General features: G+C 42.4%; 2 protein-coding genes across 4 annotated transcripts in view; both read right to left on the bottom strand.

Moving 5' to 3' along the window:
• Positions 1 to 22, bottom strand: part of LOC131137365 (receptor tyrosine-protein kinase erbB-3-like) — a 16,043-nt gene extending 16,021 nt beyond the window's left edge. For both annotated transcript variants that reach the window (XM_058085233.1, XM_058085234.1), the window contains exon 1: positions 1 to 22. This exon is cut by the window's left edge and continues 319 nt beyond it. The gene's annotated coding sequence lies outside the window, so the exon portion shown is untranslated.
• Positions 23 to 3,284: 3,262 nt separating this feature from the next.
• LOC131137486 (ADP-ribosylation factor 3-like) lies at positions 3,285 to 9,054 on the bottom strand. Of its 2 annotated transcripts, none has more exons than XM_058085498.1 (5): positions 9,014 to 9,054; positions 6,648 to 6,830; positions 6,472 to 6,582; positions 5,464 to 5,588; positions 3,285 to 5,391 (listed from the first exon to the last, which is right to left on the bottom strand). In XM_058085498.1, the coding sequence occupies exons 2-5, from the start codon at positions 6,793 to 6,795 to the stop codon at positions 5,230 to 5,232; spliced, it is 546 nt and encodes a 181-aa protein (XP_057941481.1). In that variant the 5' UTR covers positions 6,796 to 6,830; positions 9,014 to 9,054; the 3' UTR covers positions 3,285 to 5,229. The 2 variants fall into 2 exon arrangements, with proteins under 2 accessions (XP_057941481.1, XP_057941480.1); XM_058085497.1 differs by lacking the exon at positions 9,014 to 9,054 and adding an exon at positions 7,694 to 8,390.
• Between the last annotated feature and the right edge of the window lie 1,479 nt (positions 9,055 to 10,533).

The following is a 10,533-nucleotide window of genomic DNA, read 5'->3' as shown; positions in this document are numbered from 1 at the left end:
AAAGAGGAAAAGGAGTGGCAGCCATTATTTGTAACAGCAGATGAAAACAGCCAACTGGTGGTACTTTATTTTGAGCGGGACGTCCCTCCCCGAGGAGGCTCTGTCATTGGCCAGGCATCGACTTTTTCCACCAATCAGAAGCTGGTCCGTCTTGTTTCATTTGTATTTATTGATTCCATGAACAAAGGTCACAGCTGTTTCGCTACATTTGCATAAACTGAAAAAAAAAATACTTTTTGTAGCAAAATGTGACGCAGTTAGTGTTTTTTTTATTTATTTGTGTGTATTTTATGAATATTACCAAAAAAAAAAGAATATATATGAGCATTTGAAAGTAAAGCCTTTGTGTTTCCATCAACATGAACCCATCAGCCGTTTATTGCCAGATGTGTTTCATGGCGTTCCCGCGTATGTCTAAGCAGCGGCGCTCTGCCGTGAGTGGCTGCACTGTTCCCGCCGTGAAGAGCATCTTTGTCCCGTTTCTGCCTGCTTAATCGCTCCTTTGATGGGCAGGCAGCAGCCGCCCATAATGCTCACATTGTCACATGGTGGACGAACCTTCTGCCCCCGAAACAGCCTTAATTTGTGACCATGGTCTCCGAGTGGGCAACATTCCTCAACATGACAGCGAAGTTACTCGCTCATGGATGAACGTGAGGAACGTCGTGGAGGAACCACGCAGACCTTTTCAATGGACGTTTGATCATTCCGCTCACATTCCCGTGTACGCCGCCTCTTGTTCATATTGACAAGTATGGCCGCCAATGGACTCACTCAACTCCACCTCAAGATTTTTAAATTGGATATTTTGGGTGGAGGGCTGCACGGTGGTCGAGTGGTTAGCGTGCAGACCTCACAGCTAGGACACCGGGGTTCAATTCCACCCTCCGCCATCTCTGTGTGGAGTTTGCATGTTCTCCGGGTACTCCGGTTTCCTCCCACATTCCAAAAACATGCTAGGTTAATTAGCCACTCCAAATTGTCCATAGGTATGAATGTGAGTGTGAATGGTTGTTTGTCTACTATATGTGCCCTGGGATTGGCTGGCCACCAGTCCAATGTGGACCCCACCTCTCGTCCGAAGACAGCTAAGATAGGCTCCAGCACCCCTCGCGATCCCAAGCCAATCACAGTGCCTCAGGGCTCTGCACTAGGCCCCCTCTCATTCATTATGTAGATCAACAAGCTAGGTGTTAATGTACTAATGCTAATTTATATTTCTATGCTGATGATGCAATTATTTCCTGCTGTGGATTGTCTGAGCTGTTGATCATGTGTTTGGGGTTGGGCATTGTGTAAAGTTGAATTTCGATTCTCGATTGCAGGGTAATAAAAGTCTTCATGGTTTAAAGGAAGGTGTTCTTTTTTTATTAAAAATGGCTGAAATCCTGTGAAAAAAATGCTAAAACCTAGAATGAAAATAAATTCCTAGCTGTGAGGTCTACGCGCTAACCACTCGACCACCGTGCAGCCCCCCCAATTCCACAAAGATTCAGTAAAAGGAAATTGTAAGTGACCTTCCACCACCAGAGGGCACCATTTAAATTTGAATGGGAAGATTCTCATAGAAAATATATCATGATATTTTGAAAAGCCTGAATAGGTAGGAAAGTCTTCCCGAAAAAAAAAATTAAAAAATAAAAATAAAAAAGGAAAGTCTTCCCGAGTGAGCGGAACATTTGGATATGAAATAGAGGAGTAATTAGCAGACAAAATATGAGTTAGAACAAGAATAGATGAAAATAGCCAACTATAATAACTATATATAACTATAATAACATTTGTGACAATAAGTAGTTCTAACTGCAGGATGAAAGCTGCAGGCCGTGTCGTCATCCGCTGTCTGAGTGGCAGGGGAGCCAATTACCTGCCGCCAATCATCCCGGGACTACTGATGCGGTGCTGTTTGGACTACTCTTTGCCAGGTGGTCTTTGGTTCCTCGCCTGACTCCTTCCTCCCTATACGTTGGAGTCTACCTTGTTGTCCTTTCTGGTCCGTTTGTGGATCCTATTGTTCGTATGTTGTGATGATTGGCAGCTGGAGTTGGGAAGCTCAGACCAGCAGAGGCGGGGCTGTCAGGCGCACCTGCAGCCAATCAGGGCCATGACCTTCTTAAAGGGCACCAATGATGCTTATTTTTGGGCCCTTTGTTTGAGTTGTGGTCTGTATTTTGGTCCTGGTTGTGGTCCTATATTTTTGATTGACACTTTTTTTACTTTATTAAACATTTTTTCACTCCCATTGTGTACTTTTCTGCATCACTGTAATATTTAATTTCATGATTTGATGTGGCGTGATGTTTAAAGTGCTGCTGAAAAAGGGAGTCAGCCCATACAGCAGATTGCAGGACACATTGACAGATGAAATAGACATCATCATATATTCCAGGTGAACTGTTCCAATGATATGTAGTGTGTGTATTAAATATATATTATTAATTAATTTTGTTCAAAACTTTGCCCTCCATTGCCATAGAAATTAAAAACTAAACTCAAAGTTCTTGTCGTCCAGCAGGAGGAGACAGAGCCTGAAGATGGGAGCTGCTGATTCCTTCTCAAATTCTCAGGTTAAAACTCAATTTTCATTTAGAAAATTATTTATTTTTTATTAGATTTATTTATAGTATATTATTCTAAGGCCAAATTAAAAAAAAAAAAAGTCTTCCTGAGATGGATCCAATACTTACACTTCCATGTTTTTATTGTGTTCTAAATGAAGTAATCCCATACCAAGTATGCTCATCACAGCATCGTCCCCGGTGGCCCCTTCTCAGGCAAGCCGGGGGGGGGGGTGACTGCTGTGGCCTTTTGCGGCTATGGCTCCCTTTCCAGATTGATGAATTGATTGTGGGGCTGCTGCCAGTGTGTCTGTGCCCTGGGCGAAGGCGTCCCGGTTACGGGTGGGAATCCCAGCTATGGCATCTGCCCCGGGGGCTACTATTGTAGCCGTCCTGCAGGGGGCCGCAGAGCCGCTAGCCCTGGGAGCGGCTCTGCCTCACATACTGCTGTCACACCCCTGGAGACACCTCTGATGAGACCAAGTGGCTCTAAGCGGTGGAGCTGGTCCACGGGGAGACTTTATGGTTGTGCCAAACTAGTCTCTTAATGACAGCTGAGCAAGGCCACAAGGACACATCCATCTCACTTTCAAGGTTCCTTCCTTCTCTGGAGGCACAAAGTCAGTACTGTAGTTGCACTACTGCGATGGAATATTTCACCTAACATGTTTTTGGAATGTACAGCGTTGGTTTCAACCAACAAGGAGTCATAAATAGGATATAGGATTCATTTTATTACAGAACTTGTACAGTATTAACATGCCTTTTCAAGCATTCCCTCGCCTCCTTTTCTGAAAACAATGCAATTCCAACATTCTCAAAGACGGATGCCAGGTTAACAAACAAACATTTAACTACTTCATCTGTTGGAAAATCAATATTTGTACAACTGTAATGTGTTATTTTGTGCATCGGAGTACCACAGGTAATAGAGAGAACAGGATGTTCAAGCAACAATTGCATTGTGGGATATGTAGGATCCAATGCAGTCGGCTTGAAAAGCACACATTCAAAAACACAAAGACTTCTCTCCCTCATGGATGGCTACGCTGGTTGATAGCAACATGTGGCCTGCAGTACGTCCGTGGGCCCTCATAAGGGCCCTCATAAGATCACCAGTTGGTGTATTAGCATGCAGGATGAGGTGAGGGCTCGATGGGAGTCAACCCATCAGTATAAACTTTAAATGTTGGACTTAAGCAGGATAAATAAAAGTAAACTATGTCTGGAATTAAATTAAAAACTATTTCTATTGTAAAAAAAAATCTAAATAGACACTTTGAACAAAACAAAATATGTCCTATACATCATTCAGTACAACATGGCTTTTAACAAATAATAAATATGTGACCTTTGCAAGTTGATAGTACTCTGATATAAGCGGGTTACCGCTTTACTATGATGACATTTCTTTACAGTACGGACGGGAAAGTACAGCTAAGTAATACCACTCTGCAACCACGTTTAGACCTTGAACACATCATATACATGTAGACTTGATCAAGATCTTAAGACCAGTTGAAAAAAGACTAGATTAAACAATTTGCACATTAAGACCTTAGTCAGGTTTGAAGTAGAGCTACAATATGCAAAAGCAATGGGGGGGGCGGGGGGGGGGGAGAGAGACAAAAAAAAACATTCAGAAATGACCTTCTGCGGGAAAAAGGTTTAAAAAAAAAAAACAATTTGACCTTTGACCACGGAGCATCAAACATGGGACATTGAAAGGTGGAAAAAAGTTTCATTCTCTGATGAGAAAAAATGTAACCTTGGCGGTCCAGATGGCTTCCAATGTTACGGCATGACAAGGAGATCCCACCTGAGATGTTTTCCCAGGGAGTGTCCATTATGATCAGGGGTGCTTTTTCATTCAGTGGAATACCGGAGCTTCTGTTGGTGCAAGGTCGTCAAACGGCGACAGGTTATGGGCAGATGTTCTTCACGGGGTATAGCATCACTCTTTTGGACCATCCCACGTTCCCCTGGTTTAAATCCCATAGAGAATATTTGGGAATGCATGGTAAGGGAAGTTTATAAAAATGGTCATCACTTCCTTGGTGAAGCCATCTTCACCACTTGGAGCAACGTTCCTAATGGCCTCCTGGAAACACTCATCAAGCATGCCCAGATGCCTTTGTTAAAGTAATTAACAAGAACGTTAGAGCTACTCCTTACTGGGTGGTACTGAGAATTTGTAGTAATTTTTGGAGTGATAAGCTAAGACTTTTGATGAGCGGACAAACATCCTATTTCACTTCAATTGTTCTTTTCAATAAATTCATTTTTCAATGTGTTTTTTGTCTTAAGCCCCCTTCAATATTTTGCGTATTGCAGCTCTACTTAAAACCTCATTAAGATCCAAATGTGCATCTATTTTTCAACTGGTCTTAAGATTTAGATGAGGTCTGTATTCCTTTACAGTAACTTTATATCATAAACATGGTTCATCCCCATAATTATGTATCCAGTGTATAGAATGGAAGGTACTTAGGTCACATGATTAAAAATTGTCCCCGTAGATCCAAACAAAGCAATAAATAATGCAGTAAAAGAATATGAGAGGTTTTTGAGGGGAGGAGGTGGGGGGGGGGGGCACTGAGTCAACTGCAAGGAGCCTTCAGCGCTTCCTCTCCACGTATGCATCCATAAGAAGTACAACCTGGGGGCTCTTTCACTTTTTGTTCTTCAGCTGATTGGCCAGCCAGTCCAAGCCCTCGTAGAGGCCGTCCCCGCTGGTGGCACAGGTGGCTTGGATGTACCAGTGGCGATGACGCAAGGAGTGCAGGCCCAGTTTGTCGGTGATCTCTGCCGCGTTCATGGCATTGGGCAGGTCCTGAGGAAAAATGGCCGCATTTCCTTGGCTGATGTAAGAATGGAAATAAACAGAAGACACACAAAACGATACCTGCTTGTTGGCAAAGACAAGAAGAACGGCGTCCCGCAGCTCATCCTCAGCCAGCATCCTCATGAGTTCCTCGCGGGCTTCATTCACACGCTCACGGTCATTGCTGTCCACCACAAAAATCAGACCTGCGGAGACCAGCGAACCGCTGTCTTGGTTAACACGATGCTAAGGGATACAGCGGAACGTTTAATGTACACAAAAAATATTTCCCATAGAAAGTCATGAAAATCCAATCATCTGTTCCAGGGTCAAACTGTCACCATATGAACAGGAACCTTCTTAACGCTGATGACATTGTAAACATACATTGTTCACTGAAATGTCCTGTACGCCACTGAATTATTCATATACTGCAAATACACGATGATATTTTCACCTTAATTACTTTAATAATAAACGACAAAGATGTATTGCAAAGGTCAGTTGTATTATGGACACGTGTAACCCAAGTGAAATTTGTAATATAATTTATTTATATATATATTTTTTTTATATTTAATAATACCCTTTCATATAATTATAAGCGCATATATATATATATATATGAAGTATAAATAGAATGTTTAATATACTCAGTAATAACACTCAGTAACAGGTGATTAAAATCATGTGGTTTTGACTCCATTTTTTTTTTTTAATCCTAACTGTCACACAATTGTAAAAAGAAGTTAACCCATATGAAATAGTAAAACGTTATGCATGACTTCAAAATAAACAAATATGCACATTAGCACCCAATAAGGTCACCCGTTCTACATAAGAAAAATAAATCCATAATAAAATTCAGGGGTCGCCACATCATGCCCGATCCTATCCATCCTGGTCACTCCCAATGAGCTTGCCGTCTAGTCATGTAAATGAATATCAGATTTCACTGAACCACAGAACTAAACGCTCATCATTCATTTCCACTAGTGGCTAATACTTATGTCTATAATACTTATGTCAATATTCAAATGTACATCAGATATGATCTGATTCCATCCAACATGGCCTACTCTGGCTCACCCTGAGTGTTTTGGAAGTAGTGCCTCCACAAGGGCCGAATCTTGTCCTGGCCGCCTACATCCCACACGGTGAAGCTGATGTTCTTGTATTCCACTGTCTCAACGTTGAAACCTGAAGAAGGAGAAACGATGAGGTTGGATTCCGCACTGAGCGTCGTTGTTGTCCGTGCGACTCACCAATGGTGGGGATGGTGGTGACGATCTCTCCCAGCTTCAGCTTATAAAGAATGGTGGTTTTCCCCGCGGCGTCCAGCCCCACCATGAGGATCCTCATCTCCTTTTTGCCTATCAGGCTCTTCAGCAGGTTTCCAAAGATGTTGCCCATGACGACCGACTGCGGAGTTCTCGACTGCAACAAAACTGTTAAAAAAAAACATTTCACCACACACGGCTGCAACTGTGGACCACATTTTAGTACGGCTAGACGGCGCGGGAAAATAAGTGCTTGTGATACGGCGGCTCTTCAAACGCTAGGGATATTATTACCTCGTTACGCCGGAAGCTCATCACACCTTGGAAGGCCACCATGATGCATATGCTTCATGGAGATGAGATTTCATGTGCATGAATGCACGAATGCAGGCAAGAGTAGGATGCTGTCTTTTTTTTTTTTTTGCAACGGATCTTCTGCCAAAGTTATATCATTAGCTAATATAGCTATTTAAACATTTTACTAAACTAGTATTACTACTACTACTAATACTGATGTAATGGAAGCATTTGAGCAGCCAGCAATTCAACATCAGCACTAAAGACTACTGCCATTGTGGCAGGTAAGAAAGGTATTTTAAACACATTAAGTAGCATCATAATGCTAATTATACTATGCTTCATTACAGCACTGCTGCATTCATTTTGCTGCAGTACATGACACCGGGTGTACCTAATGAACTGTCTAGTGATGTAGCAACTGTTCTGTTGACAGAAGAAGACGAAGAAGTCGACAATAGGATCTTTATTACCTAATTAAATAATAACATAAGGTGATAAAAATTGTGCCGGTTTTTGAAATGAGAAAAAAAAAGCACAACCCCGCGTTATGTCGGCTAAAAGCCTCGTTGTCACGACTAGCTTGCTAGCGTCGATTAACGGTCGCGTATTTAGCAAAAGAAAGAAGAAAAATAAAAAGCTAACGTCTTTCGTCCGTCCCGACCGAGACGCGGCTGTTAACGGCAGGAATAACTCCCGTGGTTCGGCTCCGTTATCATTTCATTCACACTTACCCGTCAACGGACCGCCAGGCGACCAGCTTGATGCGGGAGAGACGCTGGGGTTGAAGTCTCGCGAGGACACAGGCGCAGAATCTCGTGATATTTTGGTTAAAAAGTACAAATAAATCAACTCCTCCACTGCACTAGAGCTACAATTACAATTAAAGTGTTCCTTTATGAAGTAACGCACCAACACTACATATTAACCTGGCTTTGACTGCTTTCATTGCGTCCTTATTTGAATGCAGCAGCATTGGGAAACTAATTAAAGGCTTGAATAATTAACACAGGAATCGTCTTAATGAATAAGTAAAGTGCTGACTGTAACAGGACGCTTGTGTTACCCCTCCCATCTTTTGTACTTCTATTACAAGTTTTTCCAGAGCCCCCAAAAGATATATAGTACATATATAGTACTATGATAACTGTACATATGTACAAAACACAATGACTACCTTCAGTTATACAAGCCTGGAAAGGATTAATTAATCACTTATAACTAGAAAACACAAAGTCTTAAAGGGGAACTGCACTTTTTTGGAATGTTACCCATCATTCTAAATCCTTATGTGAAACATGAACACATTTATTTCCATTTTTTGGTGCATTCTAGTACGAGAAAACAAGTTTAGCTTGTTTAGCTTCAGCTAGCTAGCAGCGGGCGTTACCTGTTTTAATGCTAAAGCTCTCACAAAAAACCTAATAAAAAACAGCAACATTGCCCTATTGACATAACTGACTTGTATATTAACCAAGCTAAGGTGATATTATTATTGTAACAGCTAATATGAAAAAACATTTTTGTCTCACAGACCAACACGACACCTCGCTAGCATCATTGACAGACGAAAGAGTGGATACCTAGCCCTCCATTTCGCTACAAAGACTCAACAAGATGTCCGTTTGCCATCAGCGTTGTTTTTTTTTAGCTGAGGACTGGATCTCACGTATTGTGTCGGAAGACACGGCTATCCCAAGGAGATCCGACATCGGAAGTGTTGTCGCTGCTGTTAACAGAACTAGCATAAGTACGTGTAGCAATGCTCCTCGAAAAGAAGTGTTTGAAATCATCAAAATACGCCAAGATACTGCAACTATTACATGTTATCATCAGTGTACGTGTTAATTAAGTTAAGTGCAGTTCACAATAATGTTGAACATGATCACATATTTTTTTTCCCCTTTTCTGTGTTAAGTTAATTTGAGCTAGCTTACAATGCTGTCATTGGGAAACACATATTTTGACTATGAAGCCCTCTAAAAAGAAACGTTGCATATACATGCTGTGATCATGCATTAACAAATACACTGATTAGAACATGTAATACTTACAGTATTTTGATGATTTGAAACATTACTGAAACGTCTTGACTTCACATACTGCTGGAAAAAAAACAGCATAGACCAGCTACCAGCATAGACCAGCACTCGCGCTGGTCTAACTAAAAGAGAGAACCTTATCTCTCGTATGGGTGGCTTTACATACTTCACGTATGTCTAACACCTTAGTGCCATCTAGGGGCGTGGAAGTGCAAGAACATGACAACTACTTTAGCTTAAACAATCCCATTGTTGACATGCTACACCATGGTGTTCCTTTAAGTGGAAGACGACTGACAGCATCAGCGTTAGCATGTTTTCCTTGTCGGTACAAGATAACATATTCATATGTTCTTAACAGTTGTCCCCCGGGTAGTGACGCCGGGAAACGTAAAACTCGGGTTAATGGCATCCATACCCAAAATACATAATCAGATTTTTCTCCAAATCCGCACTTTGAAAACGTGAAAAACTTTTGTTTCAGTACCAAATATCTGCAGGCTGGCGTGGACGATAGGGGTTGAATAGTGGAAAAAGGACTTTATTGATGAGATACAGGACCTTGGTATACCAAGGAAGCAAGCTGGTAATTATTAATGGTGGTTTTAGAGGTCTTGCAGGCCTTGCAGTCCGGAGAACCGGGTATGAATCCTGTGTGTGTATACGTTTTGTCCGTATATTTTGGTCTGGATGTGATTCGCTGACGACCAATCCAAGGTGTAGTCCACCTCTCACCCAAAGTCAGCCTGGATAGGTTCCGGTTCACCAAAGTGGTTTACCTTAGAAAATGGATGAAAACCGAGTCCAATTTGAATTCACTCATTCATATACAAGCCTTTCAAGAGCCAATCCCAGTGGGTTCCGTGACACTTGATGTGGATTGATAAATGCTAAACCGGTTTATCAATCCAGCGGCGGAAGGCAGAGGAACAAAGCGGCGAGCAGATGTTTGCAGCTGCAAACCAGGCAAGCACGGATGGTTTTCTGTGAACTGAGATTTTTGGCAAGGGTTACGGGGGGGGGGGGGGGGGTTACGGCGAGCCGGGGCGGCGGCGAAGGTGGGTTGGAGAGTTATGACTTAAAGGAAGCTTCCCTCTGATGTGTCTGCCAGCACGCACCCCAGCAAACACAATCACAAGTCTGGTTGGTTCTGCTAGCTGAACTAATGAGGGCCCGCATGTCCAGGGCAGGTGCTTTGATGTTCCGGGTAGCTGCTTCCTTGTGTTTTCCCTGCCGCTCGCCTTCCCGGGCCTTGTCCCCACATTAAAAACGAAAGGGAAGTTGAGAAGCAGATGTTTGGAGGCTTGTATTGGTACATCGTCATCCCTTCCCGGTGCCCCCATTTGTCCTTTCGTCCCACGCTATAACACGAATCCATGTCTCGATAAAACGCCCGACTTTATACATACAGTATAATCATCATGTCAATCATAGCGGCTCACTTTTATCCCTCCCAACTTTTCTCTGCTTGCCTCTCTTTCATTTCAAGCCGTCTGTTTGTAATTACCGAGCCACTGCTGGTGCTGCTATGA

This window comes from Doryrhamphus excisus, chromosome 10, assembly GCF_030265055.1.
Source record: "Doryrhamphus excisus isolate RoL2022-K1 chromosome 10, RoL_Dexc_1.0, whole genome shotgun sequence".
In the NCBI taxonomy this organism is placed as follows: Eukaryota; Metazoa; Chordata; class Actinopteri; order Syngnathiformes; family Syngnathidae; genus Doryrhamphus; species Doryrhamphus excisus.
Note: the sequence above shows the minus strand (reverse complement) of the source record. Positions and strands in the feature narration are given on the sequence as shown.